Source organism: Haplochromis burtoni, unplaced genomic scaffold (assembly GCF_018398535.1).
Source record: "Haplochromis burtoni strain Fernald_Lab_line unplaced genomic scaffold, NCSU_Asbu1 Contig_182, whole genome shotgun sequence".
NCBI classification, from domain to species: Eukaryota; Metazoa; Chordata; class Actinopteri; order Cichliformes; family Cichlidae; genus Haplochromis; species Haplochromis burtoni.
Window position 1 is genome coordinate 820825 of NW_024582543.1, and position 26581 is coordinate 847405.

The window sequence follows — 26581 nt, forward strand, 5'->3', positions numbered from 1 at the left end:
ATTAACCTCCTAGGACCTGGAGTACACATATGTGGACATCACATTTTGGGTTGTCTAGACCAAAATACTTAATTTTTCTCTACAAGGACCTGATATCCACTTACGAGGACGTTATACTGCCACTGTTCTATCAAAGTTTAAAACGAATGTCCTCAACTGTGGATCTCATTTTTCTCAGAAACTAAAATTAGGTAAAAAAAAAAAAAAAAAATCTGCTAATTCTTTGTTTTTAAATTCATCAGGTCCCAATCAACCCAAATAGCAAAGAGAAATTAAAAATGCATGCCATGAAAGAGTTCAGGTCTTAGGAGGTTAATATTAATTAATATGAATATATTTTATAGTTTTGCCTCATTATAACACAACAGTGGATACTTTATATTAAAACAAAATCAAGAAATGATTGAAGGGTAAGACCTTAAGCTTCATATAGTGGCTTTTCACTCTAATTTTAAATGTGAGGCCCATAAAGGTGGAAGTACAAGTAAGGGAGACCTCTGTTAGCCTGAAATAAATAAATCTATCAGAGCGATAGCAAAAGCTTTAGCAGTTCAGTTCAACCTTAAAGGGAATAAATACTAGGCAGCTTGGCGACATCAAAAAGGTCTGAAAGACCACAGAAATGGTGAAGTGGATGACCACAGAATTATTTCGATGGTAAAGAAAAAACAGTTTCACATCTAGTCACACTCTTGAGGAAGTAAGAGTGTCAGATTCAACAATCTGTATGTTTAAATTCATATGGTTTGTTCAATTAATTAAAAGACGGTATATAAATTTTATAAAACGTTTATAAATTAAAACTGAAATTCTCATTTAAATCACATCTCAACAGTTTGAAATCCACTGTAGTGACATACAAGGACATGGAAATGATGTTGTCTAATGAATTATAGATCTAATTGTATTTTTCTTTATATATTTCTTTACTTTTTTCATAAATCTGCATTACTGCGTTATTTGGGCATATTTTTAAATCATTATCATCAGCTTAAAATGCCTGACCAATACTTTTAATTTTTCAAATGTTTTATAAACAATCAACCTTGTTAGCATGCTAACATGCTATGCTAACCAACCAAGTTTTGCTTTGACTTAACTTTGCTTTTATTTTTTATTTTTTAATTGCTCACTACAGAAAAACAAAGGATATACACATGTACATTAGGTTGTAGTTTTTAAAAGCACACTTTGAATGCAAAAGGCTTCACATTAAACGGTTAGCAACATGCTAATAAATTCAAATTTCCTGAAAACACAAGAGACCTTAAATAACACTTACAGTACTCTTCTTCACAGTTTGCTTGTTTTTCCTAGAGTATTTCTAAATGTCTGAAAAACTTCTCCTTAAATGAAAAGTTCAACTAACCTGTTCTTTATTTAATTTTAATTTTGGTGTTGTACTATTTCAAGCCTTGGATTTAACATGGTGCTAAAGTCCAGATAAGAAGCCTCCCAGTAAAAGGACTGGAAGCAGATGCACTGATGTAGCAGACAAGAGGCTTCGACCAGCCGCTCCTCTGAGGAGTTTGGCATCTATGGAGGCTGAGACAACGCGACTGAAGATGTGATGAATGTGTCTGAAATTGTTCTGGAGAGGGGTCACCTGCTCTGCGTCCTCCTCTGTGGAGAAGATCTGCGAGGTAAACTGAGCCAGCTGAGGAGACAACCAAACCCAAAAATAATATTTTAAAGCAACAAGTAAGTCTTTTAAAAAAAATAAAATAAAACCTGATCTGAACCTAGGCGACTTACTTGGGACCATGAAATGTAGATGGGGACCTCATACAAAGTCCACACAACCGCTTGAGAACATGGAGGGGTGGTAAGGCTGCCGTAATATCGGTAATACTGACTCATGTTGTGCTTCGGCAGGAGGCTCATTAGAGGAAATGGCTTTACTTTAGTTGCTTGCCCTGGGGGAAGGATGCACAGACATAATGAGAACATTGCTACGACTAACACAAGAAGGCAGGAGTGGATTTTTCTTAAGGCTCCACTCACCTTTGTAAGCAACAGAGGAGAGTTTCTGTGAGATGTGTCCAAAGTGCACATTATCTGCATACACAACCTGAGAAATATGATAATGTCTTAATAGTTTTGCTTTAAAAATCCTTAAAAATGTAGTTCAGGACTAGGCTGAGAAATAAACTGACATCAATGAAGAATCCAAGAACGGCAAGTCCCGTTGGATCGTCGAGGGCTGCAGACAGATTTGGATGGATGGACTTCATGTTGACTATGTGCATCTGGAAGTAAAGAAAGTCCACAGAGACATTAAGGGAAGGCTGCACTGCATCTGTGTGCTTACACAGGTGGCTTGTGACTGTGTAACTCCGTCTACTGACCATACTGTACCTCCATTGGGTATCTGCGTCTGTCCACAGTGTGCTCTGAGCCGTTGGACGCCGGACCTCCCCAGTGGAAGTGCAGCTGGATGGTGTGGTACACATCTGGAAGACCGCCACCACTCACCGCCATGCCGCTGCCGACCTGCAGTATGACTGAGAGCAACAGCGCACGCGTCACCCCCAGCGCCCACGCGACAAAAACGCGCTACAATATGCAGGGTATTCACCTGAGTGCCCGTCGTTTTTGAGCGTCCAGTGGCCTGTTTGCGTCTCCTCGAAGCCCTCTAGATACAGAGCGCCCAGAGAGGCGTTTCTGACCATGTGTTCGTCCAAGTTGATGGGAGAGTGATGGTGATTAAGTAAAGAGTAACAGGAAGGGACCATGTCTCCCCATGAGTAAGGATCTGAGGATGTGAAAGAAGACTCATGAGCTCCAGACAGACAACTAAAAAGTGTAAGAAGAACCTTGCTTGCTTAACCTTAAAATCAGCTCACAGCAATCAGTTTTGGACAACCCATGCTTTCCGAATATCTGATATTTTTGGCTTTTATTTTGAAAGGATACTTTAGACCCAGGGTCCCCAATCCCAGTCCACGAGGGCCGGTGTCCCTGTAGGTTTTAGATCTCACCCTGGGTCAAAACACCTGAATCACATGATTAGTTCATTACCAGGCCTCTGGAGAACTGCAAGACATGTTGAGGAGGTCGTTTAACCATTTAAATCAGCTGTGATGGATCAAGGACACCTAAAACCTGCAGGGACACCGGCCCTCGTGGACTGGGATTGGAGATCCCTGCTTTAGACTTTCAACAGTGACTTCAGCTTCAGATCATCTAATATATAAGTCTTTTTGCCTTCAGCATTTGCCTTTAGCATTGCAGAGATTGAACAAAGTGCTGGAAAAATTCCCCAGTTTGGTCCACACTGACATGCGAGCATCACATCCATGATGTCAGTCAGCTGTTCCAGCACATCCCAAAGGTGCTCTGTTGGGTTAATGTGGTCAGCAACCATCCGGCTGATAGGCTGAGTTTTAATGATGCTCAGTTGGTACTAAGGGCCCCAAAGTGTGCCAAGAAACCCACACCATTACACCACCACCAAGTTGATACAAGGCAGAATAGATCCATCCTTTCATGTTCATTTCTGATCCTCGCAGGCAAATGTTGCAGTAGAAATCGAGACTCATCAGACCAAGCGTCAACATTTCAACTCTCTATTTTCCAGCTTTGGTGGGCTCATGTGAATTGTAGCCTCGGCTTCCTGTTCTTAGCTGACAGGAGTGATACTTAATGTGGTCTCTTCTGCTACTGTAGCACATCTGCTTCAAGATTCACACACTTCTGCACACCTTGGTTGTAGCAACTGGTTATTTACTGTTGCCTTTCATTCAGCTTGAAGCAGTCTACCGCTTTATTCTCCTCTCTGCTGCCCACTTGACATTTTGTCCTTTATTTATTTATTTATTTTTAGACCCCGTACAGTAAACTCTAGACATGGTTGTGTGGAAAATCCCAGCAAATCAGCAGTTTCTGAAATACTCAGTCAGCTCATCTGGCATCAACAATCAAAGTCACTTAAATCCCCGTTTTGAACTTCAATATGCCCCCTTGACCATGTCTACATGCCTAAAGGCATTCAGTTGCTGCCACGTGACTGACTGTTGTCACATTCAGATGGTCAGAATTTGGTGTGAACCATATGAAAGCATGAACTCATCCTGTGTGGTATCAATGGTTCAGGCTGCTGGTGGTGCAATGGCAACTGAGCATTAAAGCACTACCACCAGAGTATTGTTGCCGGTCACGTCCATCCCTTTATGACCACAGTGTGGCCATCATCTGATTCCAGTAGGATAACATGCCATGTCACAAAGCTCAAATCATCTCAATTTCTTGAACATGACAATGAGTTCACTGTACTCAAATGCCCTCCACAGTCATCAGATCTCAGTCCAATAGAGCACATCTGTGATTTAGTGGAACAGGAGATTTGGATCATGGGCGTTCAGCTGACAAATCACTGAGTAGTATTTTCAGCACCTTGTTGAATCAAGAATCTGGCAGATCTGAAGGCAAAAGGGGTACGAGCAAGGTGTAACCAAAGAAGTGGGCATTTGGTCTGTATTGTGCACTGTAACTGTGTCATTGATGGAATTTGATAAAATCCTTTCTAAAGACTTCATTCTATCATCGTGAATCCTTTTCACCGTTCTAATCATAAAGTGAAAATGTGACATCGTGACAGCGCTCGTTCTAAAATTAAAAAACAAATAAGTTACTCACCACAATGTGGCTCATCATAACAGTAGTCATCTGCGAAAGGAAAACGGCACAGTGACGACAAACATCACCTTTCTTTCCCTTCCATCCAATTACACGAAATTGCGCGTAAGAGACGTTCGCAATATCTTTTCACCCCGCGAGACCCGAGTCGTGCCCTCACCTGAGTCAGCGTATGAGCCGACGATCACGAGGAGAGCTGCGGTCCAAATCATCCCAGGATCCCGGTGGAGCGCACAGTGAGGTAGACTGAAACAATCGAGGGCGAACGTCCGGCTTAAATATAGGAAGGAAGGTGAAAGCTGAGATTTACTTTCTCCTGGGCTGATCAGTCAACCGTGTCATTACCAGTCTAGTGGTCTTTTCTGATAAACAGGCTCATTGATGCAGGGAGAGCTTCACCCCCCCTACACCCACACACACCCCCACCTCCCCAGCTGCTGCTGCTGTAAGCATAGATGCCCAGTGACTAGTAACAAGACCCATTCATCTCATGGGAAAGTCAGAGGATGTGTTAGGAGGCTGGATTAGAAGTGAACAGAATATATATGACTCGGTATAAAGAGGCTGTAAAAATGACACCGTGTTTAAACTTCAGAGGTTCTCTTTATATTTGCTCATCACTGCCCCACGCTTTACAGTGGGAGTGACCACCCTCTAATCAGTGCCAAGCTCTGGGAATCCAGTTAAAAACCCTCAAATTAACACCTAATTTTACACTTAAACGCATGTTTTTAAGTGATGTTACACTTCCTCTCCTAACAGCTCAGTGTTAAGTGTTACGTGTTTCCCATCCAGGAATAGATTGTGCGACTCCGTCACTACTCAGCCTGCATGAACAAAGCCTCTTTTCTCCGACGGTGCTTCTCGGCTGGGTATCACTCTCTCCTCTCTGCCTGCCCCCTTGTGAGTCACCGCGAGGTGCACTATATCCGCTTTCTTTAAATTATGAGAATCTTTTCATTGCCGTGTATTGGACACTGGTGCGAGAAGGCGGGGGGATTTCCCTGCATCCCACCTTAATGTAATTTGACATTTGGTGACCGCAGACGAAGGAATTTCCTCCTCAAAGCCTCGCAGACCAGCTAAATGTCACGATGTAGCGAGGTTCAACGTAAAGTTCAGCATGTGTTCAGAGCCACTGACGCACAAGCTCGTCCTTCATGGTGCAATTTATTTGGCATTTGATTAGATGTACATCTACCTCAGAAAAAACACAAGCTCCCCTGCAAATTAAGCATTTCTTTTTTAAATGGTAAAGGCTATGAAATAAACATCAATGAAATGTAGCATCTGCTGTATTGTACATAAAACATTTCAAACCCCGCTCCCCTCCAAATCCAAAAAAACAAGCTCTCACGCCACAATCAACACCACCTTCTAGCACAGAAACTACAGTATAAATGCAGCCGGATGGGTTGTGGTGGGCACGTTTTGGATGCATACGGGGATATTAAACTATATGCAGGAGTCTTTTGAGCCTACTGTACAGGACACATGGTTGAGCATAAAACATTTTTGTCCAAATCAAAAAGAACAAAAACTAAAACTAAAAATCTCTCAGCATGCCAAAAGATTAAAAACATGCACCACAGGTCGAAAACGCAAAAAAAGCAAAAGAAACTTGATTTAAAATAAGAAAAAAAAACATAAGAAAAATCAAACTGAATACATCATTTCCTAAACACACATTAACACTTTTCCACAATTTCTGTGAACATGATTTTGTTTCTTGGATAATCCACTGTGGATTGTCAAAGTAAAGAAAAAAAAAGGGGGGGAGGGTAGTGTAAACAAAAAAAATAAAATAAAAACAAGCAAAACCCCCCCCCAAAAAACCAACTTCTTTTTACATACAATACATTCAAACATAAGTTACAGATGTGCACAGTCTGACATGTTTAAGCCGTTTTTCCCTCCTCGAGGCAGATCATGAGCGGCTTGGATGCTGGTGGTTGTGGGTCAGCTCTGATCTGCAGACGATTACTCCTCTGATGATTGACACCGTAATTCTCCCCAAGTATACAGACCCTCATCACTGACACATTAAAAAATAAATAAAAATCCCGCCGCTGCAGTTGGTGACATCCCATCACTAACTGAAGACAAACCTCAGTAACGGAGTTGCAACTGCATGAAGAATAGCACAGAAACGCACCTGATCCAACCGAGGGAGGAATTAAATCACAAAGAAAATGCAGAATTATCCTGGAAAGAGTTGGTAATGAAACAGAAGCAACTCTGGCACCATCTGGATGATTATACAACTTAATGATTGGAGCATTTATCTCATATAAATGATTTTATTTTTTTTTGGTTTTTCAAATTTGATCTTCACATATACGCTCATAAAGCCTTTGTCGCTCTGTTGATGGACAGGGAAAGAAAATCAGCCTATATCTATCCCACAATTAAACAATCAAGGTAACGACCTGCAGCCATAAATTATTATCAAAAAAAAAAGAAAAAGAAAAAAAAGAGCACAACATCCTTTGACACTACGACGCCACATGTCAGCTTCGCCCGATAAAAACCCCACAGCAGGAAATTTAGCCGTATCTCGCGAGGTTGAACCTCTCAACTACAAAACATGTTTTTCTGCAAACTTGCTCTAAAAACCTGGAAGACGGCTTCGTGTGTCAGACTAATAAACACCAGGGGACAGTTTCTGTACGCGCTGCAACAGACTGTGGGGTGGATGAGAAAGTTATCGTAGCCTGAACACTGATTGATACGTATGTGTTTGAAAGTATGCCGCAAACACAAACAAAAGTTGCCTCTTCTGTCCGTATGCGGTTATTTTCCCTCGTGCTGTTACAAATCTGACCAAAGGGTGTATTTACACTAGGGGCTTTGTTTTTTTTTATGACCAACAGGCCCGTTTTGAGATGTTTGAAAAGCTTTTCTCAGTCTGGGCTAAAAGCAGAAGTGTGGCCTTCTCGGCCTGGATGTAGAGTTTTTGTCTCTTTGCTCCTTCAGATGTCATCGTCTTTAAAAAAACAAACAAACAAACAAAACAAAACAAAAACACTCTGATGAGTCTGTACAAACTGTAACTGTCCTCTCTGCAGTCAGCATTTTGTGCTCCTGGTACGGAAAACATCTACGACCCTCCTCCAACTGTGGGTAACGTGCAGGCGTCTGCCCACAGTCTTATACCACGGTGCTGAGGGAGGAGGCGCAGTCTGCAGGCATGGAGACGGGGGCGTGGCCATCTGTCGGTGTGTCGGGCCCCACCAGGAGGGTGCTGCTGTCTATGGAGTCCTCCCTCTCCTGACAGGACGGCGCGGAGTCTGGCACCGGGCCTGTCGCGTTGGGAATATTGGCCTGGAGCCCGTCACCCATGGCGTTCATCTGGCTCGGCACGATGGAAACCCCACCATGCCCTGAAGATACAGACGCAGACAGAGAAGTGGGAAACGAGAGCGTTTATCACTCCGCACATGACGATGTTTGTAAAGAACAAGAGAAAAGGATGTGCGCCTACCGAGGTCCACGTAGAGGAGGCTGTCTGGGTTTATGGAGGCTTCGTATGGAGGAGGGGGGTCGTCGGGATGCTGGATGTCGGGGTATTTGTAGGCTGCATAAGGCGGAGGAGGCTCTTGGAAATGAAAAGCGCCTCCCTCCCCATCATCGGACAGATGCAGGGGAGTGAGACCAGTGCCGAAGGCGTCCGGGCCGTAGTCAAAGCCTGGGACTCGTCTTCCAAGGTTAAAGTGGTGCACTGAGATTAAAGCAGAGTTTAAAGTTTAAGGTGCATTTAAAGTGAGCTTTTTGGATTATTCAGACCATCTAAAAGTAATAATAATAATAATAATGGATTGCATTATCATCTCTGTCTTATTGCTGTTTTATCGCACTTAAGATGCTTTGAAGATGGCAACTGACTGAGAGTGGTCGCAGATCTGGTCTTCGTTTCCAAAGCAACCACTTCAAAAACAACAAGATTGTAAGTTGTCACAAAAACTTTGTGCTGCCATCTCCAACAACCTACTTCCCCTATGTGACTGCAGCAACAGCCAAGACTGTTGTTACCCTCATTTGTATGAAGATGCAGAAAAATAGAAATAAATGTAAAATAGAAAAAAAACAAACAAATACATTTTAGATGTATAAAGCATAAAACAAGAGGGGAAATTAAACGAATTAATAAAAATAAGTAGCTTAAAACATAAATATCAATATTTAGAATTAATTTCAACATTTATTTTATTTATTTATTTACTGTTGTTTGTGGCCGTTTTTGCCATCCTTATGAGTTTTCATTTTTAGAAAGGAAGATTTTTATCTCAGCTTTTTAAATCGTTCCTCATACAGACAAAGATTAAAAAGTGACCACAGGTGTAAACTTTGGATCTCAGTGCTGCAACACTTTACTCACAGTTTCCTCCAATCAGCGTTTCGATGCGTTCACGTCTTCTCTGACGGAGTCTGTGTACCATGAAGAGCAGCAGAGAGAGGATAAGGAAGGACGAGATGCAGCTGACGATCAGCCTCATCCCGCTGGCCATCGAGTCAAACAGACTATTCCCATCTGACGGAGAAGACGGGAAAAATCTAATCAAATCAGGATATGTCCTTGCAAACGTACTTCGTTAAAAACTTTCTTTTGCTGAGCTTCGAAGGAAATTCTGCACCGTTTATGTGTGAATGTGACACAATTTGCACATTAAACAACACTTTCACATCATTTCCTTGCAGCACTATTTAGAAGAGAAGCAGGAGCTAATTGTTTATATAAATTAGGCAATTTGAATCCTCCTGACTCATTTAACTTAATATACTTAATATCAAACAGTGCAAAAATGTGTAGGTGACGAATCGTGATGCAGAATAACATCTTATAGGACTACGAGCACTGGAAGGCTTCTAATCACTGATGATCATTACACACTGGTGGTGGTTTGTAACCAGTGGGATGTGTTTGGATGCGGTGGTAGTACCTGGATCGAGGCAGGTGAACTTGCAGCACTCTTTGGGATCCTTGCGGAAGTGCTGGCAGCCTTGTGGCCGCTCACACAGCGCGGCGACGCACATCTCAGGCTCGCCGTCATGACACGTGCAGCTGAGACACGGGTCGTCTCCTTTGGGGGTGAAGTAGTAGCCCTCGTTTACGACATTGTCTTTTATATCCACGCACGTTTGCCCTGTGGCACAGAGAATATCAAAATAAACACATGGCCCCAGCGGAGCAAATAACTGACACATTTTTGATAACAAACAGAAAATTAACCCGTACTCCTCTTGCACAGAAACGGAAACTTCTTGTAGCAGTTCTCAGCGTGCCAGCTGTGCAGGCCTCGCTCGTTCATGCTTTTGTACTGAAAGCGCTGCAGCTGCGCACAGAAGACATTGTCTTGGGTGGCGGAGGCCTCCCCCAAGTCTTTCAGACCCTCAGGAGGCAAAAACACCTGCATAGAGCCTGAACACAAACAATTCACACATTAAAGCATTCAAATAAATTACAGAAGACAAACAGCACATGCAGGTACTTCACAAAGCTGAATCTTTTATACCTTTGTATGCTACTTCCCAGCGGCCATCCAAGGAGTGGCTCTGATTGGTGATCACATACTGGTAACCCACCCAAAATCTGAAACAAACAACACCACTTACACCATGTCTAGTGATGACGCATTAGCTACTACCAGCCACTAGATGGCCTGCAACCAGCTACAGAGCAGCATAACATCTAAAACAACAAGCACACGCACTTCTGCAATATCTTCCTTATTAAAAAAACAAAAACAAACCAGAATTAAAGCAGAAGTTTAAAGACTGAAATGAGATCTCTGTTCAGGAACTGAAACCTGCCAGCTTATTTCTGTGGCAATAAAGAAAACTTACTTGCACTGATCTCTGCACACTTTATCGTCAAAGTCCACCTCGATCTTCAGTATGAACTGCAGCTCCTCGTTGGTCACAAACGTGGCCAACGAGCCGTTGACTTTCTGACACGTATCCACGGCCTGCCAGTAGTTCTCGTTCTTCAGGTACACTTTGTAGCAGCTCGCTGTTTTCTCGTAGTGATGCCACCCGCTGGGACATTTCTCTGCAGACAGAGAAGACAAGAGTGAGCACATGATCGCCATGCAGATTCGATTCAAATAAACCTGCTGAGAGCAAAGTGAGACGCTTACTGTTGAAGCGCACCGGCTGAGCCACACCGATGACGTCTTCCACCTGGTCGTACCCGCTGCCATAACGAAACCTCTCCTCTTTTATAACAGCACAAATCAAGACAAAAAGGTTAAAAAAGTGGACTTGTTTGTACGTTCTGCCATAATAAATGTAACTGAGAACAACAGATGGTGTTTTCAGTGTGTAGGATAATTGTTAACAGCCCGCGATAATATTTAGAAGTCAAAACCACCACACATCAGTGAAAATAAGATATATACTGAGGCTGATTCTAATCTGAGGAATATGAAAGCAGAAGCAATGCTTTGCTGACCGTGCAGATAGCATCCTCTACTATATTTTATCAGGAGTTCACAGAGACTAAAGTCTAGACTGAGGGAAGCACCCCAGTACCGTCTATGTGCAACACAATATAATATACACTTTTTAATGACAAAGTTGTTAATGTGATGGATCTCTTGCTACTCTTTGACTAGCTAGTAAGAAAATAAAGTACGTAGGTATGTTACAAACTATAAAGAAAACACACTGTCTCAATTGTGGCATCTTTACTACTTTTTCTTAGTATAAACTAAAAGAAAAAGATCCGATTTAAAAATGGGGAATATGCTTGATCTCTTAGAGCACATATGATATATCAGCAGATAATAGGTGTTTACCGATATTGGCATTTATAACAGCTGATAAATGAGCATTTAAAATGTAAAAAGACAAGAGAAACAGCCTTCAACTGCTTTTCTGTGTTGATGCTGCATAATCTGTCCACCAGAGGGCCCTCTGCAACTTCCCTGTTAGCAAAACACCTCTGGCACAACAACCAGAGATGTGTTGCTTTTTGTGATGGTGGCTATATTGGACAACGGATGCTGGATTTGGAGCAGGCAGGAAGGAAGAGAGGACGACCTCAGAGGAGGTTCATGGATGTGGTGATGTAGAAAAGAGGACAGGCTGGTGTGAGACAATGGCGACCCCTGAAGGGAGTAATGGGATTTGGATATCTGACGATACCGATATGAATCCGATAGTGTAATTTTTAATCAATAAAACTTCTTTTTAAAAAAAAAAAAAAAAAAATCTTGCTGCATTTTGTATAAGTTCATATTCAAGTCTAAAAACAAAACAAAACACTAAAGCTATTCTGTTATACTTGTATGCAAAAAATACACTGCACCCAAAATATTTCATAGTTCAGCAACACTGATCAATCTAATAAACTTAAACCTGCACCATCCTTCCTATTCTGGTGTTTTAAAGAGTACTTGGCAGAAATATTAAACAACCTAACTAATAGGGATGTCAACTACCAGCAGAAAAAAAATAGGGAACAGCTAGACATTTTAAATGTGCCCCCTTTTCTCTGTTAATGCCCTATCGGCCCCCCTGCATAACTTTGCTAGATCCGCCCCTGCGCAGTTGCCAGTCGTCAGCTACGTAGAAAAAGATCCTGGTGTAGAAATTAATATTAAATAAATTCTAACAACAGCTTATCAAGGTTAAACTTGCTGCTGTTGTTCAGCCGCTGGTTTCCTCTTTCTGGTGCAAAGGGGGCCAAAAACTAACAAGAGAGACGGACTCGCGACAGAAAAGCTGATCAGCCGATCATTGATCAGTTTCATGATTGAAGTAGCAACAGGAGAGGGAGGGAGAGAATGAGGCAGTCGCTCCATATATTGGTTGTTAAGCTTAACGTGGGAATGCTTTACAAACATTCACAGATGAACTTACACACTTGCTTTACTTCTCTCTGGGTTAACTTTCTCTGAGATGAAATGCCGGTTTGATAGCGAGGCTCCAAATGCTCAACCAGACCGCCGAGAGGTCTCGCACGCTACAGCCGCTCTATCACGTGACGCATATTGCTCTGATGTGCTAAGGTTATGAGCTGAGTTACGCCATGTTGCAAGTTTTGTGAGGTGCTTTCGTGATATTTAATGGATTGGATTACATTTTTTATTTCTCTCCGACATCCGATCCAGTAATTTAGGTCAGTATTGGACCAATACTGATACATAATATCGGATCGGTCCATCTCTAATGACAACAATCTGTAGCCACAGTTTTCACTGCATACAGTGACTGGCCTTCAGCTGGGTATTTTCAACTTTTCAGTTTCTCAACTGTAAAGTTGAGACGTTTCTTCTTGCATCGGCCACTCTGCTGTTATTATAAGATTGAAGGATTGCTTCACCTTTTAGTGTTATTAAAAAAGTTAAGTGCCCTAACAAGAACAAAGACTCTCCAGCACGCCGCTGATTAACGTGACAATAAGCCCTTGACTTGAGTAAGGCTTGCATTTCTCAGTAAGCTCACACTTAAAAAAAACAAAAGGTCAGTAGTTGTCCCTCTAAACATGCAGACTATCAGATATGTGAATTTGTCCAGTTTTATTGCTGAATAAACAGAAAGAAAAAGAAGCAGAAGGAAATTACTTCTCAACTTCTTAAGCTGTTCTGTTAAAAATGTGGTTTTACTGCAGAATGAATAGACTTCAGTGTGAACCCTTAATCGTTTAACAGCAGTGCCGGCATGGAGCGTTAACTCGGAGCGTGGACGGCTGCTGTATGGAGGTCACATGCTGCACTCAATCCTTTCACTAACTCCTGTTATGCTGTTAGAGATCTCGGGATAAGGTCTTTCTAGATTTAAGCGGAGAACAATAGGATTTTGGTCAAAGGCTTAGTGACATCTATGCAGTGTAGGACAGATGAACCAGCAGTAAACAAAAACAGAGACACATGTGCAGCCACTCAGCCTTTAACCCTTCTTCCCCCTGCCATCTGACGCTGTCAATAGAGCGGACTCACTGTGAGGGACTATGAGGACTACAAAACCACATCTGAGCTGCTGAGCAAAAGCAAATTAGTGAGACAGGACTGTTTATGTGGATGGTTATTGTATTAAATGCAACTATGCCATGCTGCAGTTCAGACAGGGACGCAAGGGCCAAGATTTACTATTTTTACGTTTGGTAGGAAAAACCTCTGTGATAAAAACAAAGCTATTGTCAGTATCTGTTGAAGAGGTGCACTGAAAGGAGTGGACGCAGGTATTTAAAAGTCATAAAACCTGATCTACTAATGCTAAAGGCAGGTGATTTTACTGCCAACTGTGCTCAATTTAACTCAGTTATCTGGAATGAGAAGGAGAGATGGCATGTGTTCGAAGTAGAAAAACTTAAGGCTGAGCGCTGCATATTTCTGGCCCTCAATACTACCGATATTCACCCAAGTGACATGTAATTCCTAATTTTCCACTTCCGAGCTGAGTAACATACATACACACTGAACACCAAACGTGTGAATGCTCAGTGTCAAAAATAGCACTGTGAGAAAAAAAAAAACACTGACATGGGGCCATGATCAGCTGGCCCTGATTTTTCTGAACAAGAAAAGAAAGAAACAGATATTCTGGCTTCATCCAGTTCAGACCCAGTTAGTATTCCAACGGTCTCCTGTAGTGCAAAAGCATGTTTATGGATGGTGTGCGAATTGCTATGTATCCGTGTTCCTGTGGGATTACGCTTTAGCAGGAAATCTACAACCTAACTATGTCGAAACTCAACGCATTAGCCTTACATGCACCTCCCTAGAAATGTAACCGCACATTGGGTTAATGCAGCCCACAACTACTCTGATTGGTCAATTATTCCTGTGTATGTCTGGCTACTTTTTGGTTCAGTTTTTCAAATTTATCAGTGAGAGCATAAAATCATCGCCTCAATGTAAGGAATAATAATCAACATTAGAACTCACAAATATCAGCAAATTCCTGGAGGGAGATTGTTGAAACTATCAGAATGAAGACGAGGGAGTGTACAAAGAAATGGAAAAAGTCCCCTCAAGCCCCCGAAGAACACTGACCACAACAAAGCATTGACATTGCCTGGCATCGCATGGAAAACACCAGGACACGACCACACTGTAATTAACATGTAATGCACCAGCACAAGAGTAAGTGCAAGCTATGGGCTCCACAAAGCTTCCCTGCACAGGTCTGGCGCACTGGCGACCTGTCCAGGGTGTAGCCAGGTGCGATAGGCAGGATAACTCCAGCCTCCCTACAACCATGAGCTGGATAACCGGTTTAGATGGAAGGAGATTACCCAGAAAACAAAAACATATTGATTTTCCTTCAGCTGCCTCTCATTGATCTGAGCTGCCATGCTCTTTCAAAGAGAAAGCACATGTCCTGTTCATCCTGTTCTTTTACTCCATCATTTTCCTTAATACACACTCACTCAATCAACTCTTCTGTATGTAGATGTCACTGCTCATTAATGACATGGACTAGCAGCGTCTTTATTTACAAACTGAGGCACTGATGGCTGATCACCTGCAGAAAACTTCCATTTACCCTGTATACTAAATCTGTGCATATATTCACCTGAACATCTCTCAGTTTGGCTTGATTAGATTGCGCTACATCCTCCACACCTGTATTCAGAGCTGCTCAGCTGTGGTCTGATCATCCAAGCGTGAAAAGGTTCTAAAAGGTTCTGGGTGTTGCTAGACTTTCCAAAAATCAATCATGTTATGGGTGTTAGGTAACAGACTGGGTGTGAAAGGGCTTAAGTGAGCTGCACTCACGGGGACAGTCCATCTCGTCACTCTTGTCCTCACACGCTGTCCAGCCGTCACACTGCCAGGACATCGGGATACACTGCATCTTCCCACTGCGGCAGGCAAACTGCCCGGGGCTGCAGCGCTGCTCTGAAATACACACAAAAAAAAAGAGGGTTTATGTGGTTAAACCTGCACATAACCAAGGCCTTTTTCCTAAGAAGAGAAAACCATTTAAACTCAGAGTGCAGCAGTCTGAATGGCGCCGTGTGAGCTTTCAAGGCAGTTAATAAAATAAGATGTCTGAGATGGCGAATGGGTAAATGTACAATTAGAGCTGCTTGATCACGGCAAAAATCATCATCACCATTACTTCGTGAGTATTGACATTGGGATGATTTAACACAACTGCTTACACGCTCAAAACAAAAACAACAACAACAAAAAAAACACAACAGGCCAAATGCAAAGGAAAGGGATGCACTTTTTGGCCAAACAAGAGCATTATTGGAAAACACACAACGTTATTATGTTAATAAATGAGTGGAAGACAAAATTGTAACTGAATAAAAATTCAATCAACTGTGCTTCCTGTGATTGTGACTGTCATAATTATTACTCTTAGGGTACTCTTAGGGCAGAGCTACTGTCTTAAGAGTAGCTCTGCCACTTTAACAGAATTTGTCTGGTATTTCCTTTGACGTAGTGGTGTCATTTCTGTGTGTTTGCGCAGCCTAGGAAGTAATAGTGACCCTTAAGCCCCTTGCTTAAGGGGCGGAAAAAAGCCACAGCCGCTAGCGATCACGTATGTTTGGATTTCTTAAACTTTATCAGAGATGTCGATCAACTGCAAGGAGGAAGATAATCTACCGAGCCATTTCATCATGTCTGCAAGCCACTGCATTATGTTTATAGCCTGACATTAATAGAATCTGCTGCTAAGAGTATTTCATGATATTCAGTAACATTAGAGCGCTGAGTACTCCTGCAAGCAGTTCAGTGATGACAGCAACTCAAGAAGAAGCCTAAGGCACACAGCAGACAATACTGAACTTCTATGTTCTGTCTGTTTAGCGGCCTATGAAATAAACTGAGCTTTCCCAATGCAGTTAAACAGCTCAGTGGGCAGTGTCAACATTACTGATCATCAGATCAATAACTTATCACCATTTGCTTGTTTTTAGATTGTTACAGAAAAGGGTAAGTTCAACATACTCGGGATATCGCTTGCCTTTACTTAAGCTGTCATATGAAAGTACATATACTTCTGTTAAGTGTTTCCAGCTGGGCATCGTGTACCTGGAGTCAAATGTTTTAACCGATGCATGAAACAATACATTTTTAGACATAAGTGGTAATGGCTGCCGTTTTCTTTGTGAGTATTTATTACACGGCGTGCTGCGGGGAAAAGCCTGTTCTAACGTTTGATTGATTGATTGATTGAATCTTTATTTTGAACATGTTGAAAAAGTACAACAAAATAGAATTAAAAGAGACAAATGAACAAAGCAAAACAAAAGGAAAACGAGCAACCACAACTCCAAATAAAGTTCATGTTCAAAAAGGAGCAGGAAGAAGCATAAGCTTATTTAATCCCACCCCTTTTCCACTATATAGTATCAATAGACTACAAAAATACCTCCTTGCAATTACATTATATGTCATGTGTAATTTTTTTTTTTATATATACATATATGTTTCTGTCTATCCATACATACGTATATACACATACGCACATATACACATTTTCACCTCAAGGATACACAACCTACAAAAATATATATATACCCATACCAACATACCCGTGCACCCGCACACACATGAAAATATTAGACAAGAACACCCTATCAAATCTCTACCTTTCCCTGTACCCTGTAAAAACCATATCCTTAAACCGCTTTTTAAACTGCGCCATGCTTGGACATTGCTTCATATCTTTACTTAGTCTGTTCCACAGCTTCACTCCACACACAGAGATGCAAAAACTTTTTAATGTTGTACGGATACGAGGATGTTTTAAATTTAATTCCCCCCTCAAATTGTATCCCCGTTCCCTTTTAGAAAACATTTTTAGAATATTGTCAGGAAGCAGGTTATTTATTGCTTTATATATAATTTGTGCAGTGAGAAAATGAACCAGATCTGTGAATTTTAGAATTTTTGATTTTAAGAATAGTGGATTTGTATGATCTCTGTAACCAGTTTTATGGATTATCCTTAAGGCCCTTTTTTGTAATATAAAGATTGATGATAGCGAACATTTGTAAGTATTGCCCCAAACCTCTGCACAGTAATTCAAATACGGTGCAATCAGGGAACAATAGAGAATGTGGAGTGCTTTGTGGTCCAGAATGTGTTTTACTTTACTCAAGATTGAGACACTTCTTGAAATTTTGTTATGTATATGATTTATATGAGACTTCCAGTTTAATTTATCATCTATAATCACACCAAGAAACTTATGTTCAAGTACTCTTTCAATTTCCACACCATCTACATGAATCTGCACTTGTGCATTTCTAAGGGAATTCCCAAATAAGATAATTTTAGTTTGAGTCTAAGGTTTATTTTTTAGCACCTGGCGGCTCTTTTTTGCTTCTCATCGGTAAATAATCTGCTCTTTCACGTGATTCAGTTTATTTTGAAAAGTCTCAACAGGATCTTGATCTTTATTCTGAAAGGTTTATGTGGAAAATAAACAAGCGGACACCAATGGTTTTATCGTTGTTGTTGCTAACAACAACGCATAAAAACAGGCGCTTGTCCGACCGTACTGTGGTTATATTAAATATAAGAGAAAGAGAGAACTTTAAGAAATTAATATAGCCACTACAGTGACCATCAAAATGATGAAAAAATATTGCCGTAAACAGTTTATTTTGCGACACCACGAAAGAAACGATAGCGTAAAATGAAACGATAGACGTTTTTATATCGTCATCCGATATATATCGTTATATCGAACAGCCCTAGGACAGAGTGAATGAAAATAAAAACTGAAATTTAAGTTCCTTTCCTTAATACAGGGTATTATTTTCAACAATAGATTTAACAGTCCTGCCCATTAGAGATCAGACTGTGCTACATGAAGCCCATTAACTAAAATCTGTTTTAGCCTACCTGGTTTATATTAAAATATAAGTTTGACTGCTTTAAAAGGACTTTTAGTTTAATACAGGGTGACTCTTATATTGAAAATCTGCTTGAAAACCCCAAAAACATACTGTGCTTACCTGACAATAATCTTGCCAGAGCTACCCGTGGACCTGAAACAAATAGAAAAAAAAATAGAGTGACTAGCCTGTATATCAGTGTGTCGTCTTTCAAAAAAAAAAAATATATATATTTCATTTAATCCAGTCCGATTTAAAAAAAAAAAGTTATATTTTTTTAATCCTTTTTATGCTGCTCGTGATTTTTTCTTTATTTCTTACTGTCACCCGTTCTCTCCACCCTCTTGTTTGTGAGGACACAGGTAGTCATGTAAACCTGCAGAGGAGCTGCATCACCCACTTGCCTGACAAATATAGCAACACTATTTTTTTCTTAGAAGAGAGAGAAAGGGAGAAAAAAAAAAGCTTATTTAATTTAAAACCAGACCTCCAGCTTTGAAAATCAACACAGCTGCGACCACAACCTACACTGGACTTCAGTGTTAAATATTATTTATTTGTACTACAGGTGGTGCAAAATAAATAAGCAATTACAAGAAAAAAAAATCAGATTTCCCAAATAAAAGCTGTCAGTTAGTTATAAGAGTTAGTTTTGATGTCAGATTTTCTAAATAAAAGTTATTTCCCAGATGTCTGACTTCATTACCATCATACTTCAACTTTTATAGCCAAACTATTTAGCTACCATTCTTTTGCAACAAGCATTAAAGCCCAACAACACCACCGGATTTCCAGAAAGCCTAGTTCTGATTGCTGCAACCTTACTGCACAAGGATTCCTTAGAAACTAACAACCCTGTGGGAACTTCTCACTGGGCTTTACACCATGATTTAAGCATTAAAAAGTTTTTTCTAGTACTGGACTGTACATCCCTATTTTATAGGGAAGCAGGATGAAGAAAAAAACCCACATTGTGGCTGGGATGAATTCATTGCGATTTGTTCTTGGAAGCATTACAACGCTACCAGTTCATCTATATTTTAGTGTAATGCTTGTCCGAGGGTTAAACAGCACCAGAGTTGTTAGTTTAAGCTTAGGAAAGCTAATGTTAGATCGAAGCAGTGCTACTGAACCTGTAACCCTTAAGGTTAACAAAATCACACAGTCCACGGGTGTTTTAATAGCCATCTCACACAGAAATGTCACCTCTTGGTTAATGCTAAGTGGACTGAGGTGCATTACAGACACATCTCAGTCTCCAGGGAGTGAGTGCATCATCAAACCTGAATGTGTGTCAAAATGACAGATAACTTTAAAGACATTAACAATTAAACACATTAGAGGGAGCTAATAATAATAATTCATCCTTAAGTTTATGATAAATAATTGTTGGCGGATGGGTTAAAAAGCTTTGTTTAATCAAACAGGGGCAGAAGGTGACGGCCCTTAGTTGGAAGCAGGCTTGTTTTAGAGTCCGATTTTTTAAATCTAATGCCCCAGTTCAATCAGTGCATTGAATGAAGCCTCGCTCAGATTCCCTCATATTTGCCCTCTTAAAGTCATGACATTATGACTGCAGGCCATCATATTTCAAAAGCGAGGGGATTTCCCCTTTAAATGCTTCGACAGGGGGGATTTATACACTTTGGGAGGGATCAGGGTCAGTTTGAGCGCGCTGTGTTGGGGGGATAAGCTGAGTGAGCTCAAGACTGGAGGTCCGAATAACCGATTAGTAACGTGCAGGTCACTGGTTTGAGTCCCTGTTCAGATGAAGGCACTTCCTGTCTTTGTGATCAAGTTTCTGAATATTATCCCTTTTTCTCCAGAGTGTGATCCTAGGTGTCTTAAGTAGATTTAGATGTCTGCACTCTGTCAACTTCACATCTTTTAAGTCTCATAGAAACATGGAAGGAAAGCACATCAGACGTTGTCCACATTGGATGTCAATTCATCTTTGGAGCAATTTGGACCAGTCCGGTGCAATGCTTTTAATTGTTTTGGGTATTTTCCCACATTATAAATGGCTGAAATGAATCTCAAACACATCAACACTTGGTCCAATGACAATTCAGCTATTTATTGAGTTTAAATAAAAAGCTCCTTACTCATAGTCAGACTGCAAACAGTGACTGAAACACAGAAAAGGACATCCAGACTTATGTGTGATTTTTCTTTTATGTGGATACCGACGGGCTATGGTAGTAGCTAAGGATTTTGGGAAGTGGCGACCCTGAAATTTGATCATGAGGACAGGTTGACTTTCCATGCTTTTTATTTACAGAAAGATAAATAAAACACAGCCCAATAAAACCTCTGATATGCCACAATAAAAGCTGCTTCAAATCAAAATCCCTAGTGTTTCAGTGGACACCAGCAATACAGTTTATTGAAACGCGCATGCTTTTATTGTGAAACATTTTCTTGTGTATTAAATATATTACAAACGAATTAACCAATTACCTTATAATGTACATGTTTGCAGACTTGCTAAAGAAAACAAGCCCCTTGCTGTGTGTAGCTGAATAAACACTTTCATCAGAGAAGGGTGTGAGCTTTTTCCTCTTCCCTACAAGGCTGCCAGATCATTGTAACAAATCCTCCGACAGGGAACAATATTTTAATTTAAAAAATTTTCCCCATACATTTCCCACTAATGAATATTGCAATAAGACTTGCTGCTAAGGCTAAGAAGCAAACAAAGCCAAATCCAGCTTGTTACTGGCTGACTCTTTATATAGTTACATGTGCTCCCTCAGAACTATAAAATACAAGCATATGTGCTCCATTTGAATAATGGCTGTCTGTGTACATCAGTATTCATGCTTTCAGTGCATATCTGGTATCTGTACTGCTCGAAAACCCACAAATGCTACTGGAATCAGAATAAGATGCCAGCAGCTGCCTGCTTTAGGTTATCAGGCATTACAAGCTGAAATCAGGGCTTGTGCATATCCAACCTGTTCATATATCAGAATAACAATGATTAGGCAGCTATTGTTTTGTTACTGCTGCGGGAAAACACAAGGTCAGAAAATCAGAGATCTCAATTTAGTTAAAGGCAACAGGGGCAAAAAAAAAAAAACAACAACTAAAAAACCCCATCCCTTGCCGAGGCTTTTTTCCCAGGATTTTATGATCTGTACATGTTGACAAAAGAATCAGCAAACACTGGTTACCCTGAGCGAAGTGAGCCTCTGCATCTCTTATATAACCGACAGGAAAGCACAATAAAGACTATGCGACTGCCCCAGCTCGGTCCCGCTCAAGTGTAACGGCACAGTGAACCGGCCTTGTGCACACGCTGCATCATCTCCAGCTGCTGATGATTCATATCAGCACTGAGCTTTGCTGTTAAAAGCACTGTGTGGGTATGGACATTCATTTATTTCTTTTTCATTGCACCTTCTCACATTAACAAGCCATATTTTTATCCGCACCTTGTGCATGAAAGCACTGCTGGTCAGCTTCCTGTGATAATTAACCAAAGTAAAGCGCCTTTCCTGTGCTAACACTGTCAGTTCAGCTGTGAGACACACTTACTATTTAAAATGGTAAACAGAGCTGTGTGACTGGAAGCTACAATGTTATTAGAAAAAGTTAACACTGTTTCCAAAGTAAGTAGTGTCAAAGGGGCAATACGGATTATCTCTATAGACCAATTCACCATGTTAGCTATAAGACGCCTTATGAAATCAGTCCTTGAGTCACTTCTATATTATTTTAAATTCCTCTACAAAAGCAGTCCCCAGCAAACCAGGACGAGAAGTGTCAAAGTGAAAAAGTTTTGCTCTACAGCCAGAAATGTGAAAGGGGATGAGGGCTGTCTTACAGCAATCCTGCAGAAGGAAGTAATTCACCCGTATAGACACTATTTACCCCATAAAACAACCAAATGGAAACCATAACTTAGCCTCATGTCTGGACAATGTTGACATCAAATTTCACGAGTTCTCTCAAGCGCCATATTATCTCATTTACTGCTTTTCGCTAGCTGCCAGAATACACGTACACAGGGTTATTTTGCCCGCATGTCATGTTTCAAACATTTGCCTCAGTGACCTTTCAATAAACCGCATCACTGTATTATTGCGTGGCTGTACTTCAAGTCTACCTGTTAAAATCCTCAAACGATAAATGGCACAGGTTGAAACACCGCCAATTTTTTTGTGAAAAACAGACTACTGAACAGCCGACAGTGCAACACAAATCGGCTGCTCAGACCCACAGACAAGACCCAAAGATTAGCTGACTGCAGCTCAAGTTTAAGCTGATGGTTGTGTCAGTCACACTACAGAAAAACAACCAAGCTCTGTTCACTTTTATACGCTGTTGGCTGTGCTTAACCTCTTGACTCTTTTTTTAGAGCGCACACTGAAGTTTTTCACTCTCAGACAGCTCGGTTCACCTCTAGTCTCTGTAACCCACAGGACACATGCTAACCACTGGGCCTATCATGTGCATTTCTGCTTTTATCTTAACCATACATACTGCTTCTAGCGTGTATTGTTATGCATCATGCAAATGCAGGAAACCTGCTGATTTGCCTTATTTGCACGTGAAACTCAGCTGGCCAATTGAGATGATCCCGATCACATACATTTGCCTTAAAATGTGTGACACTTCAGTGTTGCCTGCCTCATTGGAAAATGCATAATCTGAACCTTTGAGAGTTTGCTGGAGTCAGCTGTGAAACAAATGTAGAAAGCAGGTATGCCCTTTATAAGTGTTAAAAATGTATGAGGATGATGTGGTTTAGCGGGTTACATCAATACCAAGTTAATGTCTCCACAACACGAAGTCTTAAGCAATTATTTACATGTACGTTCAGATTTGGAGTTATACTCCCGCAGTCTTGATCTCAAGTCAAATGACCAAGTCATGGTTGAAATAGTGACAAAAAAAGCCAGCCCAACTTATAAAAACACAAGATGATGCATTCACTCCTGAGCATTTAAGAAAATCATGACTGTACTATTTGGAAACTCCTAATATAAATAAACATTTGCCCAGGGAACAAACCTCGACACGACCGATAAAAAGCACGCCCTGTTTGGTGTGCCAATTGTTTTCTAGGTGGGAGGTTTCTCCTTTGGGTCGAGGCAGACAATAAAGTGTTTATTCATGAGGCTGAACTGATAGTCTGAACTGAATATCAGGATCACAAGACCGGGATTAAAGCAAACCACAAGACGCATTTGGCCTTTCCCTGCTTAAATGGACATCTAAACAGCACCTTAGAAGCTCTGCATTTGAAACAAAAGTCGAACACACTTACAGCAGAGACAAATAATAATTTTTTTTTACCTGTTTGGATTTCTATGACCTTCCAGGTGTATTTTATAATTATTCACTGTCACCAGGGGGCAGCATTTTACCAGTGGATGTGCTCAGGTACTTTCAAACAAGAGCTGCTGTTTAACTGTTGGCATTTCTTTTTAGGTACTGCTGTTTCCTTTGTGCCAGGCTGCAATTATAAAAAGCCTCACTAAAGGTTACACTGACTCACTAAACCATCTTCGAGTTTAAAATGGTATTACACAAAAGTATAGCACAGCACTAGTTCTTATTAAGTGGGCATCTCTTCAACACAATACACACAAGTCAAAGTGATTGTTCCTAAACATCAGTTGATAATCTCTTACTTTGGGTGGTTTTTACAGATATGAAACAATATTGTGTTAAAATGGAGAGTAGTTTTAAACAAAAAAATGCATTTCTTTGTTTAGGGATTTGATTGTTTCTTTTTCCCTTTTCAAATGTTACAGTGTGTCCTGTGCAGGGGTGCCATGATATTTAAAACAAATACTGCCATGATGTTAATAATAGACATAAATCAGGGTTCCTTTCGCTCAAAATGAGCTTTTGGCAGTGACTTTTGATATTGATCAGGGCGCATGTAGTTAAGGCAAAAAGCCTGTGTTACCTGATTTAACAAACCTTTTCCTTTTATTGTATTTAAACTTAAATCAACTAAACTCAGCTTTAGAAAACTGATTTGCAACACACAATCCCCGTCTTTTGTGGACTCTAAAATATATATAATTATCTAAGAAAGGTGTTTTTCTGGCTACACTCCCTTACCCTACCTCCCTGCACTAATGTGCTGCAGATTTGTAGTGCAAGCAATTTGTCAAAATAAGACAAAACATCCAATAAATAAAGTTAAACTGAATTTTTCTATACAGATGTTTTTTTGACCACTATATTCATATAGTGGCACCACTAGCCCTGAGTATTAGCTTACGAGCTTATGTTGCCACAGAGACATGACGCATTACCCTTTAATCTCTATTCATCAACTAAGAAGTTTCCTTCAGACAGCTTTATCGTTTTAGTCATCACACTGGTGTGTAGTGCGATGTGCCTGGGCTTGCAGCTCTATGATGTGAGACAGGTTTAGTGATGCAGGAGCATGAATCTCTGACATGCATTTCAAATTGAGGCTTCACGGCGGAAGCGGAGACCAACCCTGGAATGTAGTGAAGCCTAAATACACCTACATTGTTTACAAAGCTTTGGATTGAGCCAAGATATCGTTTCCACCTTGCGTAAGCACAATTAAGTGAATAAATGATTATGAGCTGTATCAAAAGGTCAAAACTAGACGGCTGACTCGAAGCGACCTTGTTTATTTTGACAACAACACACAGCCTTACTTGATTTTCAGGTGAAATAAATTATAATTTCGTTTAGAGATTTCAAACTGGTGGGCATTACTTTAAAAGATTAAACATAACAAGAGTGCCAGCAGCAGCAGTAAAGGGGTCCTCCCCGCTGTCCAGCAGCAGCAGCAGGAACACGGGTTAAAAAGTACCGGAGTCCCCGGCTTGTGGAGCAGGCCTCCCCGGTGAACCTGCCGCCCCCTGCCTCCAGCTCTAATCCGTTTCTCCCACTTTCTAGCAGAGCCCGGGGGGGAATACATGCACAAGAAAAACAACTCGGAGAGGCTATTTACCTGCCCGTGGTGGGTCCGTTAGGGTGAGGACGAAGAGAAAAGAGAAGAGGACGAAACTGCTGCTGTCAGCTTTCGGCAACATTTATCCTCCATTCATAGTAACTCCTCTATCCAGAAATGTAAGATATATTCCGAGGATCTGCACCGCCGCCGCCCTTTCCGAAACTACACCGCGAAAAGCTGAACGCAATTTGTGCCCATTTTCACGCAGTCGGAGCGGCAGCTGAGGGAAGAAAACAGCGTGTGCACAAGCATAGTCGTACCGCTCAGCGACCAGGGTCGTGCTTCCGAGGGGCTAACGTTAGCTAGCTGAGCCGCTCTGCCGTTAACGTCCCGTCCCGCTGCTCGGTGCCGAGCGACTCTCATCCAAGATGGCCGCGGCCTCCCATCACAACAATCCCAAACATGCAGCGCGCACACACAGGCCATCAGCTGGAGGAGCCAGGGGCGGGGCTTACTGCGCGCGTGCGCGTGTGTTTGTGTGTGTGCTGAGGCCATTCAACTCTAAATATCGCTAGTTAAATAATTTCTTTGACTCAAGATAAAACTAAAAAGGCACAAGATGTACATCATACTATTATTATTATTATTATTATTATCATCTCTGGGAAATAATAATATTTAACGTGAGAAAAGGGTTTTAAGACTAATGTATCGAATAAAACGTTCTAAATATAACTGTTATTCTTGTAAATTTAACTGATTGTATTTAGTATTGTCTTTTCTATTTTGTTGTAAATGTATTTAAAACAGTCAGTTCAGTTTAAAGCTGAAAATATTTACTTTCAGATAATTTGCACATATTTCAAGCTGTGTGCACATTTTGTTTTCTTTTTAGAACTTTTTTTTTTTTAAAGAAAATTAAACTTTAGATAATTTATCCTGCAAAGTTATACAAACCTATGTCAATTCTGAAAGACTTTAAACCAAATAGTATTTTTCAATAAAAAATTAAGGAAAAAAGCAGCTGAGAAAGAGTATAGTTTAACCCAACAACACTAAATCGTGCCAGACATTTGGAACATGTCTAGATGAAGTTTGTGGAATGTGGATGACAAACCTTGTCCTAAAGCTATTATGAATCTTACTTAAGTTTCCATTCAACCCCTCCAGCCGGTTGGGGCAGATGGCTACCTCTCCCTGAGCCTGATCCAAACAGAGGTCACTTCCTGGTAAAC

At 40.9% G+C, this 26581-nt stretch overlaps 2 protein-coding genes across 5 annotated transcripts; both read right to left on the reverse strand.

Moving 5' to 3' along the window:
- Positions 1-292: 292 nt before the first annotated feature.
- car15 (carbonic anhydrase 15) lies at positions 293-5676 on the reverse strand. The gene is made up of 8 exons (XM_005934661.3): positions 4799-5676; positions 4639-4668; positions 2579-2755; positions 2359-2504; positions 2157-2249; positions 2005-2071; positions 1756-1916; positions 293-1657 (listed from the first exon to the last, which is right to left on the reverse strand). Exons 1-8 carry the CDS (start codon positions 4848-4850, stop codon positions 1433-1435), a joined length of 951 nt encoding a protein of 316 aa, XP_005934723.1. The 5' UTR covers positions 4851-5676; the 3' UTR covers positions 293-1432.
- A 113-nt stretch (positions 5677-5789) lies between these two features.
- Positions 5790-25830, reverse strand: dgcr2 (DiGeorge syndrome critical region gene 2). Of its 4 annotated transcripts, none has more exons than XM_005934665.3 (11): positions 25404-25830; positions 18569-18601; positions 15363-15485; positions 10776-10853; positions 10483-10687; positions 10152-10228; positions 9869-10057; positions 9579-9782; positions 9017-9169; positions 8123-8359; positions 5790-8021 (listed from the first exon to the last, which is right to left on the reverse strand). In XM_005934665.3, the coding sequence occupies exons 1-11, from the start codon at positions 25483-25485 to the stop codon at positions 7789-7791; spliced, it is 1614 nt and encodes a 537-aa protein (XP_005934727.1). In that variant the 5' UTR covers positions 25486-25830; the 3' UTR covers positions 5790-7788. The 4 variants fall into 4 exon arrangements, with proteins under 4 accessions (XP_005934727.1, XP_014193072.1, XP_005934729.1 ...); XM_014337586.2 differs by having other exon boundaries at positions 9875-10057; positions 25404-25828; XM_005934667.3 differs by lacking the exon at positions 18569-18601 and having other exon boundaries at positions 25404-25829.
- Between the last annotated feature and the right edge of the window lie 751 nt (positions 25831-26581).

What these genes read in the sequence shown, in the direction of transcription:
- dgcr2 (XM_005934665.3), bottom strand. Translation starts at nt 25,485, where the DNA reads ATGTTGCCGAAAGCTGACAGCAGCAGTTTCGTCCTCTTCTCTTTTCTC. An exon ending in AACGGACCCACCACGGGCAG is followed by an intron (nt 18,602 to 25,403) that starts GTAAATAGCCTC and finishes TATTTGTTTCAG; the next exon opens with GTCCACGGGTAGCTCTGGCA. An exon ending in CCTCCTCTACGTGGACCTCG is followed by an intron (nt 8,022 to 8,122) that starts GTAGGCGCACAT and finishes CTGTATCTTCAG; the next exon opens with GGCATGGTGGGGTTTCCATC.
- car15 (XM_005934661.3), bottom strand. Translation starts at nt 4,850, where the DNA reads ATGATTTGGACCGCAGCTCTCCTCGTGATCGTCGGCTCATACGCTGAC. An exon ending in CGGCTCATACGCTGACTCAG is followed by an intron (nt 4,669 to 4,798) that starts GTGAGGGCACGA and finishes TTCCTTTCGCAG; the next exon opens with ATGACTACTGTTATGATGAG. An exon ending in CAAAAACGACGGGCACTCAG is followed by an intron (nt 2,505 to 2,578) that starts GTGAATACCCTG and finishes TGTTGCTCTCAG; the next exon opens with TCATACTGCAGGTCGGCAGC.